The sequence below is a fragment of the Sander vitreus genome, chromosome 18 (assembly GCF_031162955.1).
Source record: "Sander vitreus isolate 19-12246 chromosome 18, sanVit1, whole genome shotgun sequence".
Taxonomy (NCBI): domain Eukaryota; kingdom Metazoa; phylum Chordata; class Actinopteri; order Perciformes; family Percidae; genus Sander; species Sander vitreus.
In genome coordinates, this window is record NC_135872.1 from 3,993,860 (window position 1) to 4,012,904 (window position 19,045).

Genomic DNA, 19,045 nt, shown 5'->3' on the forward strand with positions numbered 1-19,045 from the left:
CTCCCTCCAAAAACAAACAGGAAGCAGCAAATAGCTAGAGCCAGTGTTGTTTACGCGCTAAGCTAAACGCTAAAGAGGGAAAATTGCCAATTTTCAACCCTTCTGAAGAGCGTCATCCAACAGGAGTTTTACCGGCGGGTAAACGCAGACCTCCGGGTACTGCTGCCATTGTACTGCGTGTACGGCAGAACAGAAAATCTGCAAACTTTCCCTCAAGTTACCAGCCAAACGCTAGCGGTAGCTAGCTAGCTTGGTCACATTTTTCAAAACGATTCTAATTGTAGTCTTGCAATGTGTGACCCTGCAAGATCTCCAGTCTTTACATATTACGACAGTCTTTAATGTTGGATGTGAGATGATTGTCTTCAGATGTGAGATGCTGTCAGACTTTGAAGTCTTTTCAAAGTCTGTTCAGAGTCTAGTATGTGGTAGGCCTTAGCCTTTAAACGTTTAAGGAAAAAACGTCAGTCAGGTCTGCACATTTTAGAAGAATCCTTGTCTTCTTTAATGTATCAGTCAGTACGTTACATGCACATAATATTCCATTTTTTGCCCCAATTCCGAAAAAGACGATATTCTGACTAAGCTGTTTACATGGCTATTGAAAGTGAATAGTTCACTAATATTCCCATTTACACGTAGCACGTGCAAAACAGGGTTTTTTTCAAAGTTTACCAGCGGTGGCGGACTTGTTGGACCGTGTGAACACACCCTCCTTGTTTTATTCCTTCAACAAGCTTCTTGAAAATCTGTTGATATCCGTAGCAACGCACAGAGCTGACCATTAGCCTGCGGTGAAAACCCCCGATTGAGACACATATTCCGCATGCGCTGTACATGTTCCAAACAATGCCTCATAAACCCAAATAATACCAGAATATCCCACATCTTTTTTTTTTTAAGATAATTTTTTTGGGGCATTTTATTATATAGGACAGCTGAAGATGTGAAAGGGGAGAGAGAGAGAGAGAGGGGGGGGGAATGACATGCAGCAAAGGGTCGGAGTCGAACCTACGGCCGCTGCGAGAAGGACTGAGCCTTTGTACATGGGGCGCACGCTCTACCAGGTGAGCAATCCAGGCGCCCCTATCCCACGTCTTAATCGGAAAATATTCGGAATAAGGCCTTATTCGGGAAAATCCAACCGGAATATGCTGTTTACATGACCTGTATCAAATTCAGAATATTGTCATATTCTGAATAATAGTGGAATATTGGTGTGCATGTAAACGTACTGATTGACTATACATTTAGCCCGTGGTATGACAAGAGAATCAGGCCATTTATTTAAATTGTGTCTGTCACATAGGTTCTGTTAGCCAGAGGCTCTCTCTCCAAAAAGCCATCAAGTTTAAAGGCTTGCTGAACAGCAACAATGAACTATTCAACGTTACGGCATCTCCGAGTTATATATAAAGGCTTTCTGTCAGCAAACTTCACTCCAGAGAACTATAGCTGACTTGTCGTATGTTAATTTATTTGAACAGGGACAACGAACAAAGAACATTAATTAACCTTAGATAAAACAAGGAGAGATGTAATGTACCGGCTTTGATCAAATTCCTATTTTTCGCCCCTAGTCCCTGGGCAATAATAAATCAGTAAGCAAGATAAGATATTACAAGAAGGTTAGACATTAAAAAACACACACAAAATTCCCCCCCCCAAACACACACACACACACACACACACAAAAACGACAAGAACCTCCAAACCACTAACAATTGTCAATTGTTTTTCCAAAAAATGCGACACAAACTCTGCAAAAGCAACAACGTTAAAAAAAAAAAGCTTAAAGATTAAGAGTATATAAGCTTTAAAAAAAATCCTCCTACAATGTCTCTCATCTCAACAGTTAGATTTGATGCTGACGGAGATGGAGTCTTTGTATAACTGTAACAACGTTAAGGTTTGAGGTATATTTGAATGCTGAAATAATGGATAAAAAGAATGATGATGATCAACAATTGTAACTTTCCTGCTACAAAATGGCATCTAGTGTCGAGATCAGGGCTTGACATTAACTTTTTTCGTGGCGTGGCATTAACGTAGTGCGTCAGATCCACACTACTGTTTATTTACACAAAAATATGTTGAATGATAGTGTGCAGTACATATTGAGTATGTAGTGCAGAGGATGCGATTTCGGACGCAACCACGGTCTTCATCAGCAGATGGAGTTTGCCCAGTGGTCATGGAGTTGTAGATGTTCAAATTTTAAATTATTTTTGCATGCTCATTTCCAGGTTCATGCTTGTATTTCGGGTTTCTACGATGCATGTCACACACACATGGAGGGCGGTATAAGCTCCTCATTGCAGCTTTGTAAATAGGACGATTTGCTGCTTTTCTCTGTTTTGCATTGTTGTAAATTGAATGTCTTCGGGTTTTGGACTGTTGGTTGAGCCAAAACGAGGCATTTGAAGAAGCCACCTGAAGCAAATCAAACAAATAATCGATAATGAAAAATAGTAGCTAGATATATTTGAAGCTCAGTTAAAGTCTCGCTGTGAATAACCAGAAGAAAGAAAACCGGTGTTGAGTCGTCCTCAGCTGCTTTAGACAGCCAGAGGGTGACCGCTGTCTGATCCTCAGGCGCACGCACACGCACACACACACACACACACACACACACACACACACACACACACAGTTTTATTCAAGACTTTAGTTGGCATGGTGCCCTGTAGCTGCCGCACTGAGGAACTTGTATGGCTGTCTGACCACAACCATATCCCAGGTTCACACACACACACGCACGCACGCACGCACGCACGCACGCACGCACGCACGCACGCACACACACACACACACACACACACACACAGTTGATAACTAACTAGGCAACCAGAGTGCCAGTTAGATAGCTGGCACAGACAAGGGTAGGTGTGTGTTGCATGCAAGCACCTACTCTGTCCCACACACACACACACCTATTGAAGCAGTCAGCTGGCATGGTTCCATGTGTGAGTTAGGCACTGAGTTCAGTTTACACACAGTACAATAGACATGATTATCACCACAGCTAATGTCTGGAAACCTAGCCTGACTGATATGGAAAGAGTGAGTGTGTGTGTGTGTATCACTCTGGTACATGCACAGGTGTGCAGGTGCATATATTACACGTATATGTGCATGCGTCTCCATATGGGCATCTGTTTTTGTGTAAGGCAGTATGGAAACTAGAGGAAGGGTGTGTGTGTGTGTGTGTGTGTGTGTGTGTGTGTGTGTGTGTGTGTGTGTGTGTGTGTGTGTGTGTGTGTGTGTGTGTGTGTGTGTGTGTGTGTGTGTGTGTGTGTGTGTGTTTCCTGCCTCCACCGGCCTGTTGAAAGCAGAGAACATGCCGATCAGCGTACAATAGTGGGGGATAGTTCAGATGCCTCGAACTGGAACCCAGACGACAGTCAGGTAATTCCACCCCCCCCCGTCTTGCAGAACATGGTCTGGCCTGGGTCCAAACAGTACAATAGCTTATGGTGCGTTGAGTCCATGTGGGACGTAAAGTGGCCGCAACAGCCAGGGAATCATTTTGGCAATCAACATGCTTCTGTAACCATTGAACCACCACCACAGTGTGGAAAGGATCGGAGCACAGTATCATTTACTGTCATGAATAAAACACACCGTACGTAAGGCTTCATTAGGAAATGTTCTAATTCTTCAATCTCTACTGAGGCAGCACATTCTGCTTATTGTGTTCTTACTGCAGCATGACAATACAGCTTATCATTAAAGGGATAGTTTGGATGTTTTAAAGTGCGTTTGTATGAGCTACTTCTCCATCAGTGTGTTAGCTACAGTAGATGGCGGTCGGCACACCCCCAGTTTGGAGAAGCAGGCAGGAGTACCGACACGGAAGCTGAGCAATGTCATTAGTATGAGGGGAAAAAAATGAGATTTTAACTGTGTCGGGCTCAGACATAAATATCTTAAATATTTCAAACAACTGCTAACGTGAGTTGCTCTAAACCTTTCTTTTTAGTAAACTCTGTAACAAACAATGTTGTCAATGCTTTCGTTCATGTGTAGAGCCTCTGGTGATACTTGGAGCAAAGTCTCATGTTGTGTCGAGCCTTCTTAGTGTTTTAAAAAATAGCTATTTTGAGGCTAGCATAAAAGTGCCCCTAGCACTCCCATTCAAAAGGCCATTTGACCGAAAAAACGAGAATACGGTACATCTTAAAAGTGACGCTTCCGTCCTAAATGTGCTTTTAAACAAAAGTTTGACTCGGGTACATTCACAAAAAGACCCTAGGTTGCATTTTGGCGGGAGTTACGCTTTAAGACCGACGCAGTTGTCAATTTCCCATCCAGCGCCCGCGACTAGGATTAGTGTGTGTCTGACGGGGTGGGGGGCGTGGCATCACGATGGTTGCTAGACGATGATATCGTCCACCGGCGACGGTGATATTGTTCATCGGCACAACCCTAAACGTCAACTAACGTTCGTGAACGTCCTAACAAAACTCATTTCCGTGATGCTTAATGTCTTTTAGCTGTGTAAATATCTAATGTTAGCAAAAAAAATTATACAAATATAACTTTTCATCCATCCACTTGACTTTCACTCCACTTTCACGCGAGGCCACGCCCATTTAGGAGACAGGAAGTGTGTACCGTTTCATACCATTGGCGCAGCGTGTAATGTGCTATCTATAGTCATAGAGTATCCTTGGTCTTATACAGCTCCTTGATATGCGCCGTGTGAGGGCTGTTTTCTGACTTTGTGTTTTCTTTTTCTTTTTCTTTTTCTCTAGTTTGTGGTGTTCACGTTCTGGAGTCTCTACCTGTACGACAGAGAGCTGGTCTACCCCAAACTACTGGACAACTTCATCCCTCAGTGGCTCAACCACGGCATGGTGAGTCCAATTGTCTATACTGATATTGTCATTGTCACTTTATTTATTTATTTATTTATATAATTTATTTGATATGATATATTGGTTCAAATGACAATGTAAGACTGCACCAATGTGACTCCGGGAAAGAAGCTAAATTAGTAACGTGCATTAATGGGACATGAAGCTTTAAATTTTACTTTTTTGATCACCAGTCAACACGGCTAGCCGATTTTTAAAGTGACCAGCCAATCAGACTTTCCACTAGCCAAATGTTTGTTTGTTTTTTCCTAACTAACTTTACGTTACCGTTCTCAGTTTCAGCGTTGCTCGTAATCGATACCGCGCACTAGGCATGTAGACCAATGGGTGCACAACCCAGTGTCCATGGGAAATGTAGGATTAGTACAGCGAGCAGTGTTGCTAGATAGAGATTATGTTTCCAAGCCAAACGCACAGAAAACCGCCCCAATTTCTCGGCGGACAACAGACCCAGCGGGCAATCTGTCACATCGTTTCTGCAGCCTGCCAATTCAAACAGACACAGTGTTATTTGCTTCTTTCATCGCCGGCCTAAATTAGCCTAAAATTGGCTAGTAACTTAACAATGACACGGGTCGGCGGGTGTCAATTTAAAACCCTGGACATGAATGGGAAAGAGGAGGAGAGAGAGGTGGAGAGAGGAGCTCCATGTGTTATACCTGGAGACGTTGTTAAACCTCATTTGCTCTTACCAGTGTACTTTCTCCACAGCAATCCCACCAATCGGTCCCAAAACGTCCCAGTTAGAGAGGAAATGCGTAAACATATTCTTTGTAAATCTTTACAATCATTCCCTGAAAGAACCAAGTAGGCCTTCCTTGTTGCACGATGCAATTTTTCTTCAAAACTTGACATTTTCAGCGTGTAGCTCAATGGCTCGAAGTTTATTGTTTCCCGAAGCGGTAACACACAGAGAGCGAAGGTGGCGTGACGTCCACCGCCGGATGTACCGGCGATGATGCTCGAAATAAACCGCCTTTTATATAGGCTTAGTGGTCCCCTAATACTGTATCTGAAGTCTCTTTTATATAGGCCTTAGTGGTCCCCTAATACTGTATCTGAAGTCTCTTTTATATAGGCCTTAGTGGTCCCCTAATACTGTATCTGAAGTCTCTTTTATATAGGCCTTAGTGGTCCCCTAATACTGTATCTGAAGTCTCTTTTATATAGGCTTAGTGGTCCCCTAATACTGTATCTGAAGTCTCTTTTATATAGACCTTAGTGGTCCCCTAATACTGTATCTGAAGTCTCTTTTATATAGACCTTAGTGGTCCCCTAATACTGTATCTGAAGTCTCTTTTATATAGGCCTTAGTGGTCCCCTAATACTGTATCTGAAGTCTCTTTTATATAGGCCTTAGTGGTCCCCTAATACTGTATCTGAAGTCTCTTTTATATAGACCTTAGTGGTCCCCCTAATACTGTATCTGAAGTCTCTTTTATATAGGCCTTAGTGGTCCCCTAATACTGTATCTGAAGTCTCTTTTATATAGACCTTAGTGGTCCCCTAATACTGTATCTGAAGTCTCTTTTATATAGACCTTAGTGGTCCCCTAATACTGTATCTGAAGTCTCTTTTATATAGGCCTTAGTGGTCCCCCTAATACTGTATCTGAAGTCTCTTTTATATAGACCTTAGTGGTCCCCTAATACTGTATCTGAAGTCTCTTTTATATAGACCTTAGTGGTCCCCTAATACTGTATCTGAAGTCTCTTTTATATAGGCCTTAGTGGTCCCCTAATACTGTATCTGAAGTCTCTTTTATATAGGCCTTAGTGGTCCCCCTAATACTGTATCTGAAGTCTCTTTTATATAGACCTTAGTGGTCCCCCTAATACTGTATCTGAAGTCTCTTTTATATAGGCCTTAGTGGTCCCCTAATACTGTATCTGAAGTCTCTTTTATATAGGCCTTAGTGGTCCCCTAATACTGTATCTGAAGTCTCTTTCCCGAAATTCAGCCTTGGTGCAGAATTACAGCCACTAGAGCCAGTCCCATAATGAGCGTTCCTGTGGATGTGCCATTTCTGTGTCTGTAGCTTTAAATGCTATTGAGTAGGAGAGGGGGGTGTGGCCTTGACCAACTGCCACTTTGCTTGTTTTCAAGCCATGATGTCTCTCTCTTTCTCATGGGCGGGCCAAATTCTCTGGGAGGTCAAAGCAGAGAAAGGGGAGGTAACCGTTCCCCTTATGACGTCATAAAGGGAAGATTCCAGATCGGCCCATCTGAGCTTTCATTTTCTCAAAGGCAGAGCAGGATACCCAGGGCTCGGTTTACACCTATCACCATTTCTAGCCACTGGGGGACCATAGGCAGGCTGGGGGAACTCACATTAATGTTAAAAAACCTCATAAAGGGACATTTTCATGCCATGGGACCTTTTTAATTTTTTGGATTTGCGTCTGGATTTCCAGGCTAGACTATTGGTGCGTTCACAAAATATTTACACAATGAGAGTTTTGGTAAATAATCACCAATAATGTGGATACCATGACTAGGTGGGTAAAGGCAAATAATAAAACAGTTAATAAGTCTGGTTAGTCCAGAAAATGACATTACTTTACTGTAATGCAGCCTTTTAAAACCAGGAAAAGACAACACGTGTGTCATATCACGATATTACGATATCCAAAATGTAAGATGATGATATCTAGTCTCGTATATAATAATGATATTGATATATTGCCCAGCTCTACTCTTAAATGTGGAGACAGTGTCTGCCTCCCGAACCGAAACTAGAATACCTTCAATCGCTGGTTCTCAAGCTATTTTCAGTAATGTTCCCCCTTTCAACAGTTTTTTTTTAAGCCATGTACCCCCTAACCAGTGCGAAAATTGTTTGGTGAAAAACAAAAAGTCTATATAAAGATGAAGAATACAGCGATGTCAGCGATAGATTTACTAAACAACAGCCTTATACCTGGAAAATATTTAAATGCTGATGGAAAAAGGTGAAAACTTGGAAAAAGACGGTAGAAAGAAGGAAGTAAGGCAAGAATAGGTCGAAAATAGTAACAAAAGCTTTGAAAAAAGAGACACAAACTTAAAAAAAGCAATAAAAACTTTGAAAAACAAACACAGTAGAAAGAAGGAAGGCAACACTAGGGCGACAAAAGTGACAAAAAAATTCCAAAAAGTGACAGAAACTTTGAAAAAAGAGACAAAAACTTTGAAAAAAACAGAAAAAAAACTTAAAGGTAAGGAAGAAAGGCAAGAATAGGTCAAAACACGCGACAAAACTTTCAAAAAAAGGTGACAAACTTCAAAAACGGCGTCAAAAACCTCGAAAAAAGCCACAAACTTGGAGAGAAAAAAAAAGCGTACCGTAGAAGTAACTATACAGCCTTGTAACTGAAAAACATTTTGCAAAAAAATGTCACGTACCCCCTGCAGTCCTCCCAAAGTACCCCCATTTGAGAAACGCTGCCCTAAGATACGGAGGCAAGCTCTCCATAGGCCCCGAGAGAACAACACAGCTGTACATCTTCTATCATCGGACAGTGTGTTCCAGAGAGTGGGCCAATAATGAGCAGATTTATCACTGATCACGGGAACAGTTAGGAGACCGGCGTCTGATGATCTCAGAGTTCTGGAGGGCTTGTCATATCAGTGGATCATGAAGTACTCGATAAACCTAATCAGTGGTCAAAGCCCGGTGCTGGTGAACCTCTGAATTTGAATAGAGTCGGCGGCTGATGGCTGGCTTTGATTTGCCATCTAGAGGAAATGGGTTTTAATCTAATGTTTAGACAGCGACTGACACGCCGCACGCCGTGTCGACCGCCCGATAACACCGTCAGCTGTGTGTGTGTGTGTGTGTGTGTGTGTGTGTGTGTGTGCATGTGCGTGCGTGCGCGTGTTTTTTTTAAATCAGCCTGTGAGATAATCAGTAAATGTTCCAGCACTTTGGCTTTAATATGCAAAGCCTCCTCATGAAGCTTCCTGCTGCCAGAACACAGAGCAGTGTGACGGGAGGCGGCGCGTTTTAAAAAATGGTCATTCCCATAACGCTGATTTAATCAAAAGAGACAAAGACAGCGTGTTTGTCTCTTCTCATACTCCAGAAGATGATGTAATCGCTGAGTGGTTGCTATGGCGGCGTCGCCAAGGACCAAAACAATCAGAACACGACCAAAGTGTGTGTGTGTGTGTGTGTGTGTGTGTGTGTGTGTGTGTGTTTGTTTGTTTGTTTTACTATATTCGTGGGGTCCAAAAACCGGGGAGTCCAGTATACTTGTGGGGTCTGCACAGCCTTGTGGGGTCAAAATGCTGGACCCCACAAGGTTAAAGGGCTGTTTGAGGGTTAAGACTTGGTTGCAGGATTAGGGTTAGAATGAGGTTCTGGTTAGGGTGAGGGTAAGCGTTAAGGTTAGGCATTTAGTTGTGATGGTTAAGGTTAGGGTAAGGGGCTAGGTAATGCATTATGTCAATGACGGGTCCCCACAAAGATAGTGAAACGCACTTGTGTGTGTGCGTGTGTGTGTGTGTGTGTGTGTGTGTGTGCGAGTCCAGTCAGGTTGTAAATATTTTGCGGTATTCCATGGTATCGCTGTTGTTTGTCTATACTGGCTGCCACGGCAACCGTGTCGCCATTCCCATCGGAGGAGGGAGGGGTTGAGAGTGATGTGGAGCGAGGGAGAGAGAGAAAGAAAGAGAGACGGTACCTCAATAAATCTGTCAACGGTCGAGCCGACAAAGTAATTAAAGAAGGGAATAAGTGGTGGTTTTACAGACTTGTTATTGATCTCTGTCATCTGTGACGCTTAAGATCTTGGTTTAATCACTTCCGTAACTGTAATAATGTCCTTTAATGCCAGGAAGAAACAACAGAAAGATCAACATTGAAGCCAACAGACTGCACAACACAGTTATTAATCAACTAAACAAACAGTTAAGTGGGTTTCATGCTTCTGCGGAGGCTCCACGCGGAGCTTTCGCCGTAGCCTACGTAAGTGGCCTGAAGTTCATACTAGTGCATCATTGGTGTGTGCGTCGATCTCTTTAAGAGAATAGCAGGCCCGGCGTACGGGTGGCTGGGGGGGCATTGTAGGTATACTGTATATTTATCACGGAGTTAGGGGAGGGGGCAATATTCCCAGAAAAAAGTCAGGATTTCCGAGATTAAGGTCGCTAATTTACGAGGAAAAACTTAAATATTCCCTAAGATTAAAAAGTCATAAATTTGTGGGGGGAAAAACACTCAGAAATTCTCGTCGTACAAACACTCACACCTGGCAAAAAAACCCACCTTACAGAAGACTATGTATATTTTTCACGTTTGGTGTAACCGCCATAACAGTGGGGTTGATCTGTTTTGATTTATTCAGAAAATATTATTTTAAAACCTTTTGTTGTTAGTCATCCCCAAACACTAAGCAGTATAAACTTGTATATGTTTCTTGGCATGACCAACGATTAGAGAACACTGAAAAATATATCATGTTTTCATGGAGCAGAATTTAGTTTTTCCTACACCACTAATCTCCTCTAGCTAAGCACTGCTTTCCCCATTAAATGATGGATGTGATTCAGGGCTGGGGTCCCCGTCTGTCCGATGTTGGTTGCTTAGAGAACCACACTAATCAAAACAAACCTGTTCTATAACCTGTTTTTTGAAAACCTCAGTGAGTGTGATCCAAAACAGAGTCCAAACAAACATAGCCAAACGTGTGTGTGCGTGTATGTACGTGTGTGCGTGCATACACACACACATCATGTTTCATTGCAACAGCAGATTATAGTCCGATACTGAATGTAACGCCATTGACCTGTGACACACACACACACACACACACACACACACACACACACTCTGACTTTTTAAGCCCAATACTGATCAGTGTTGAGAGTTTGTAATAACAACAGTAACATCAGTAATTCATCAGAACTAAAGAGAAGGAAATCTGATAATAGTGATTCTAATATTGGAACATCATCATCAACAGCCTGCCTCTGTTCACTGAACGCTGACATGAAATGGCTTCAGTGCACAGTGCTGTTGCACAGCTGATATTCAGACACAATCTCTCTGAGTGTGTTTTGAAAGAAGGTGGAACAGGATTGTCCCTGTGTGACATGATAAGCTCCTTAAATTCAAAAAAAAGAAAAAGAAAAAAAAAAAACCTGTTGAGAAAAATGTCAACAAGGGACTTTTTTCGCTTGATTTTCAGAGTTCAAGTGGAGTTCAGTTGAAAAGAAACCTTTTATCAGTGCAACAAGCTCATCAGCTGCCCTCTGACCTCCCGAACTCTGCCGCACTCACCACTGGATTGGTCCTTCTAATCTGATGTCGTGAAGCCAAAACGTCTTTTCAAAAGCCACAGAAGTTTATTTTCAATTCTGCGGAGGATGCAAATGGTTTCCAAAGATACTAAATGTATTTAACTTTTTTTATTTTTCAACCTGGACCCTAGTATATGTTTTTGTGTCTTAAGTGACTGATGGGAACAACAATTTTTGACACTGGTCTAGTATTAAGGTGCTGACACCAAAAAGATGGCCGACCGTCGGCAGAAAAGGCAGTCGGACTGATCAGTCGGTGTGCCTCAGAACACACCGAAGAGACGCCGACTTGAGCGTACGCTCTGCGCGTGCGCGAAACGTAATACGTCTCCATAGCAGCAGGCGGCGCTGCTCTGTATTGTTTCCATTAACAGTCCGATTGTTTCCCAGAAAATGAAACCCGGCAGCTGATTGGACGAACGCGTCACGTGGGTCTTGTTTCTCCGGAAATTCACAGCCAGACTGTCATGGCGGCTCGTTCAGAATACGATCTCATATTGTACTAAAATAGTTCACCGAAACGTGTTTCTGAAAACATTTTAAGAGAGGAATAGGCCGTGCAGTTTCTGAATCTGTCTTCATTTCAGATTGACTTGAATTTCGTCAGATTTTGAGCGGCTCATCCGCTCGCCATTTCCGGGCGAGTCCCGACTGCCCCGTCTCCCGACTGAACATGTTGGGTCGGCCCAATTGACAGCACGGGACACACCGAACAGACTCGAGTCACCGACCTCGCCACACGGTCCGACGGCCTATTATCGGCTTGGTGTGTCTCCTCTATTAAGCGAGATCGCTGCAGTCGGCAGCGGCGAAACAAGCTACAATGTAGGTTATTGGGCAGTTGCGCACCTTCAATTTACGTCCACAAAAGTGCTCGTTTTGCCGCTGCCAGGCTCAGATTGTTATTCTAAGGGTCTTATGGAAAGGATTTCTACGGAGGTCGACCTTTCTGTTAAAGAGAACGATCCTTTTTGTAACAAAAACATCCTCGCAAGTGCTATCGCTAAAGCCACCAGACTCCATGGAAATAAACAGTAATTCTATCATTAAAAAAAAGCCCACGTTCTTGCTCATTACTGGACCAGTTTCAAAGATCGTTGTTCAGTCAGTTACACACAAACGGAGGAAAATAGGGTCCAAGTTCCCCTTTTAACATTATATGCCAACAAGAGTCCATGTGATTAAGTGTACCGCGTTGCTTTCTTTGGTCCGCACTAAAAGCGGCGCAAAGCAAAATGTGTCTCTGTTCTCAGAACTGTCACCTGTTTGCAGGCCTAGCAGACACAATTGCACAAATAGGCCGCAAGGTCGGTTTATGTCTATAAAGCTTTGTTTGAAGTTCAACTTTCGTGCGTTGCTCAAGATCGAGAGATTCCAGCGTAGAAGCCAAAACTTCTCAGGTCACGTCCTCTGCTTCAAAAATAAATTTTTTTGTCGCACACTGTAAGATGTTTGAACCCGTGAACCTGCCCCCTCGGCCACGTGACCTCACCCACCCCCAGCTGTGTATCTCTGCATGAAATGGTTTGTCCTGTTTTTAGCCCCGGACCACAGGATCGCACCACCGCTGTTTGCCCAAGAGGGGGGATTTTCCACAGAGGCAGAAAGCTGGCTGCTGGAGCGAAACCGCAAACCTCGTGGGGGGGGGGGGACAGGCAGACAGGCAGACAGACAGGCAGACAGACAGACAGACAGAGGACAATAAAGAGACAGAGGGCAATAAAGAGAGAGACCTAGAAACAAAAATAGAGAGACAGAGGGACAGCAAGTATAAATGGAGTATTATTTACGAGCAGCGAGTCCTTTCGACAGAGACTAAACTTAAACACGACCAAGGGCTGGAATTCCACTGAGGCACGCTGGGTAAAAGTGCAGCGTCTGTGTGTGTGTGTGTGTGTGTGTGTGTGTGTGTGTGTGTGTGTGTTATAATGATGGGAGGGAAACCTAGAATTTAAGACCCCAGGAGAGAGAGACAGAGCTATTCTGTACTTATTCAGAGATGTTGTTACTCTCGTCAGTTTGCACATGCGGTACTTGGCGTCTTTAGTCCCTTTTTTCAAATCCTCTAAGTGGGGAACCTGAGAAGCCGATTGGTCAAAGTAAGGTTGTGACACAGTGACCTTCCCCTTTTGCTGTACAGTATACAAAGCACCCTGCTGTGTCAAATACACACACGGGTGATTTTCCTGGTAAATCCACTTAGAATTTCTGAGAATTGGGAAAACTGTCACCGAATGTCTTCAAACGTGGTGACAGTGATGGCAAGATAATATATACATATACATATATATATACCTGTATGTACAAGTGTACGTGTAAACGAACACTTTTCTGAAGACTGAAGGCTGTGCACAATGTTATTTTTGAAAACGTAGAGGTTGAAATGTCTGTTTTTGAAAATAGCCGGCCACGTGTAAACGTAGCATCAGAGCTAAGAAATTAAGTAGGGCTGCTCGATTATGGAAAAAAATACAATCACGATTATTTCGGTCAATACTGAACTCACGATAACTTAACACGATTACTCGTTGACTTCTGGAAAGATGTTGCAAATATTGAACTTAAAAAACAGTGGAAAAAGTTAAATAAATCAACAGTAAAAAACACAACCGTGAAATTTGCCTTAATACTTTTCCTATTTAATCTTACGTTTTTCATTCAGTACACAAGAGAAAATAAAAGTTTACTTGCAAAACGTAATGAGCTACATAATTGTTTTTCTCGATTTTGTTTTTGTGATCATTGGGAGCCGAAATCATAATCACGATTATATTTTGATTAATTGCACAGCCCTAAAATGAAGTGTCCTCTAATTTCAGGTGTGATTGGTCAATGAGTTTTACAGTGAAGGTTTTGGTTTCTGTGTTAAGTTTTAGTGGCTGGTGTGGAATTAAACTGAGACTATATATACAGTATGCCGTCAAGAGCACGCCAAACCTGTAGGTGGCAGTGTAACGAGACGCTCAACCGCACGTTAGCCAATCAGGATCCCGAAAATGGCAACAACAGCAACGAATCACTTCCTCTCTCCTCTTCCTCACTTCCTCGGCTGCCTAAACCTCCGTTTGTCTGTTTACATGCAAACGAAGATTTCCAAAATCTCCACTCTGGCCGGAGTTTTTAGAGTTTCCGTGTAAACGAAGGGAAATGTCTCCGTTTTTCAAAATAACCATGCACGTGTAAACAGGGCCTGAAACACTAAAATACTTTTTTAATCTCATAAGTAGGTTATATTTTCAGCTTCAAATGCCCAGGTTTCACCATAGCTTATAGAGGAGTTGCCCAGCATCACTTACAATAAAGAAACCACGCTCAAACGCCAGTGGGAATTATATACAGTGGCATCAGATTTAATTTGCCATTTTTGCCCACCAATCACTCAACCACTCTGTAGCCCATAATGACAAAGAGAAACAGTATTCTGACTCTTTGCTGTGGCACTTCAAACTGTCATCAGGTGTGTCCCGTTGGCTTTAATTATCCTTGAGACGTGTCTAGAGCTTGATTGGAGTCCGCCCGCGGTAAAATTGAATTGATTGGACTTCCTGAGGTCGACTTGAAGTGGTTTAAATTTTGTTTGTTGACATGCTAGACATTTCAATCCAAGCTTGAAAGAGGCATTGCGGCCCAAGTAGCTGCTCGTCCAAGCCTTGTTTTTGTGTCCTCGGTGTCCCTTAAGGTGGATCAGAGAATTTCTAATAAGGGGAGAAGTTCCACTCTCGGGAAACTTCCGGCTTCTGAACTGGTTGCAGTTCCACTCTGGTTCCACATGAGGGCGCTCACAGGCCAGTGCAGAATGAATGGGACTCTATGGAGCTATACCCCTCAAAATCCACTTTTCTCAGGATATCATTTTTTGTCTAGTAATTTGAATGTTGCATTCGAAAGGGGAGGCTAAGAAAATACTGCTGGGTGTTAGATTTTTTTAAAGTGGCTTTTTTGTTCTAAAAAGCCTTTTAAAATGTCAATGACGTCATACACATCGTACGGCCGGAGATACTGCTTCACGGCAAGCTCTGAGTCGCTTCCTTTGTTCTCTCAAAGCATCGACAACACAGCTGACAGGTTAGACTCTCCCTGTTAATACACGTGCTAGAAAGAGGTTTGCTAATGTTTTAAAGACCACGCCGAAATATTCACTCTGACATTCTGGTTCTGCTTTGGATGCCGTCAAGCGGGATCTCCGATCGTAATCAGTCCTTCACTGACCAATCAGCATTCATTACCAGAATGCTAGCGTGTTATGGGCAACAACGACTCAACCTGTAAGAAATCAAAAGGACATAAGTACTCGTTCAGTCAACTTTTGACCTATAATCCATGTTGAACTTGCAAAAACTACAATCAAATCTGAGATTTCTCAACGGCAATCAGGCGAATTTAGCCGTCTAGCTCATAGAGTCCCGTTCATTTTGCACTGGACCGCGATCACCCCCAGTGGAACTCTGGTGGAACTGCAACCACATTCGGTACAATGGGGCTGAATAGGGAGTGAAGAGGCTCTCCGTAGAGGGGCTCTGGGTGGATTCACAAAAGGAGACAAAAAAAGGCTGTGATTGGTCGGTTCGCTATGCTTCTGTTTCTCATTTTTTCGGAAGACGATGTAAATGCTGCAATTTCACAGCAATACTCTCCGTCCCATTGTCGTTCTTATCACAGAGTGAATGAAAAAATGCAAAGAAGGAAATATGACCAGATCACGAACACTACATCGCTCTCCAACCCCTTGTGTCAAATGAAATCCAGCTTTAAAGGATTTCTTAAACTTGCGAGATCCAAACTATTCTAGTGCATGCAAATTCAAATGATGACATTAACATGTGGGTAAAGGCATGCTTTCTAGTTCAAACTAGACCTAAGTGGACTTTTTGAAGAATCAGTTGAATCTAAACTGTGGTTCCTTTGAACGCTGTTTGGGTGCGACAGGTTGTATTGTTCAGTGTTGGGAGGGTTTGAGTCAGCGTGGGAACAATTAACAGGTGGAAGAAGAATCCCAGTCGTCGTCTTTCTCACCGAAAACATAACGAGGCCGACGGCTGGAGACAAAAGAGCTCAGCAGTCTGACTAGGGTGAATACTCTGACGGACACACACACACACACACACACACACACACACACACACACACACACACACACACACAGATCTACAGCTGTGCGAGAGTGCAAATGAGGTAAGAGGTCTCAACTCTGCTGAGACAATTACGTGTGTGTGTGTGTGTGTGTGTGTGTGTGTGTGTGTGTGTGTGTGTGTGTGTGTGTGTCTTTTGTGTCTGAGTGCCCTCTAGTGGACAAAGAGAGTAGTTTAAGTGAAGGTAGACAAGTTTGAAAACCAAACCAGACAGCTGTATCAATTATGCAGGGAGCATTACTGGTTGATGATTGTGGGTATACATACATACTGGTGTGTGTTAGTCCCAGTTCGGTGTGTGTCTGTTTACCGCAGTGTGACTGCGAGTCACAGCCACACCAATTGAACCCAATTCTCGTGTGTGTGTTGTTGTTTTTTTGAGAAATGGCTTCACCGAAAAATAGCAACACATGCCGTGCCCTCCATTAAATGTGTTTGTGTGTTTAGGTGGATTACACAGGTGTCGGCACACACACACACACACACACACACACACACACACACACACACACGCACAGACACTGTATGTAGACCGTATGAATTATTCAAAGAGAACAAACGAAGTTCCCAGAGATCCATCCAAAAAGTTCAAAGTTTGTCAGTTTTCCTATTCATTCGAAAGTTTCTAGGCTCACTTAACACAAATTGCTGCGTCCTATTTATTTTCTTTCCTAATGTCCGTCTCTCTCTAAGCACACCACTGTTCTTCCCTTCATCATCATCGAGATGCGGACCACCCACCATCGGTACCCCGGCAGGTCGTGTGGTCTGGCGGCCGTGTGCTGCTTCGGCGTGGGATACATCCTCTGGTACCAGAAATGTTTTCCTGTTTCCAACTCTCCGTGAACACCACATACACAATCACGTCCGAGCCGTGTTGGACAGCGCTCCCTATCGCAGAAATAATGCACCATGTAGCGTGTTAATGTGTTGAGTTCATTCACTATACAGTCCACTATGTGTGTATAAAATGTACTCTGAATGCATGTTAACTCCGTGTGTCCCCCGCCCGCCCAGGACGTGTTGGGTGCACCAGGTGACGGGCGTGTGGGTGTACCCGGTGCTGGAGCGCATCACTCCCCTGGCTCGGGTCGTCTTCTTCAGCGCCATGACGGCGGTGATTTGCGTTTTCTACACCCTCGGAGAAATCCTCAACAGCTACATCTGGGACCAGCCGCACACAGGTAGACAACAACACACACTGGGTCCGTCCGTCTTCTGCAACGAGGCTTGTAGCGAAAAAAGTGAAAAATAGCGTAACAAGAGGCAACGGGCAAAGATTTGTTTTTTAAGACTGATTGTGTTACAGTATCTCTCTGCAACTGACGTATGTACAAGGCTAAAGCAAACTAACTAAAACGCTGTTGAACTGTGGCCGGTTAGCTCAGTCGGTAGAGCAGGCGCACAAATCTAGAGGTTTATTCCTCGATGCAGAGGGTCCAGGGTTTCAAGTCCGACCTGTGATGGTTTCCTGCATGTCTTCCCCTTCTCTCTCCCCTTTCATAGCTGAGCTGTCCTGTCTATTAAAGGTGGAAATGCCCCCAAAAAATGATTTGATTGTAAAAAAAAAAAAATTGTAAACATTGTGCTGTAAAAAAATGATGTTCATAGCATGTTGTTCAACATAAAATGAAAGTTTTGAGTCAAATGAATCTGTACGTAAATATTTGAAAGCATGCAGGGAGCGATTTGTAAGAGCTTTTTAAGTGACTGAGTGCAGATACGAGAGCAGGTGAGAGGAAATGTGTGACCTGATGAGGTTTATTTCTTAAGCCCCTGACACACCAACCCGACGGCCGACCGTCGGCAGAGAAGGCAGTCGGACTGATCAGTCTCCCCGAGGTCCAAAAAGTGCCTCGGAACACACCGAAGCGACGCCGACTTGAGCGTACGTTCCGCGCGTGCGCAAGACGCAATACGTCTCCATAACAGCAGGCGGCGCTAATCTGTATTGTCGCCCAAAAAATGAAAACCGGCAGCTGATTGGACGAACGCGTCACGTGGGTCTGGCTGCTCCCGGATTTTACAACCGGGCATAATGGCGACTCCGTTCGAGATAGGATCTCGTATTTTACGAAGATAGTTCCTAGTGTCTTCATTTAATTTCAGATCGACAAAGGTCCGTTTAAAAGATTTTCGTCCGGTTTTGAGAGGCTTAGTCAGGCTCATCCCGCTCGTCATTTCCGGGTTAGCGCTCAACCAATCAGATTGGCCATTGAGTCCGACTGCCCGCCTTCCGATTCAACATGTCAAATCGGCCCAAATGAAGGTCGACGGCTCTTCCAACGGACGACGGCACAGAACGCACCGAACAGAGTCGAGTCACCGACCTCGCCATACTGTCGGACGGCCGATTATCGGGTTGGCGTGTCAGGGCCTTAACATGTAAACTCCCAGTGAAAGCAGTTTAAAATCCCTGTTTTCCATCCATCAAATGTCTCATATAAAATATATAAACCTTGATATACAACTTAAATAAAGTTATGATACAACTGGGACACTCGGAGAGTCCACGCCCTATCTCGCTATGTCAACGAAGGTATACATTCATTTACCTATGCGCCCCGTGATTTGGATCCGCTCCAAAATGTAATGGGTTTTTCCGTGTCCCATGCTACACCCTTCCACCAAGTTCCATGAAAATCAGGCCAGTAGTTTTTCACAGACAGACAGACAAACAAACCAACAAACCGAACCGAAAGCATTACCTCCTTGGCGGCGGGAAATATGTCCCGTTGAAAGCATGTTAACCTA

General features: G+C 43.6%; 2 protein-coding genes across 2 annotated transcripts in view; one reads left to right on the forward strand and one right to left on the reverse strand.

Annotated features, from left to right (window-relative positions):
* rps7 (ribosomal protein S7) overlaps positions 1-19,045 on the reverse strand; it is a 355,408-nt gene that overhangs the window by 318,339 nt on the left and 18,024 nt on the right. The window lies entirely within an intron of this gene.
* The window catches only part of aig1 (androgen-induced 1 (H. sapiens)), a 28,295-nt gene that overhangs the window by 6,725 nt on the left and 2,525 nt on the right, over positions 1-19,045 (forward strand). Inside the window, exons 3-5 of the mRNA XM_078274157.1 lie at positions 4,758-4,859; positions 16,985-17,100; positions 17,309-17,475. Of these exons, the coding sequence (XP_078130283.1) occupies positions 4,758-4,859; positions 16,985-17,100; positions 17,309-17,475 (385 nt within the window). The remainder of the gene's footprint in view (positions 1-4,757; positions 4,860-16,984; positions 17,101-17,308; positions 17,476-19,045) is intronic.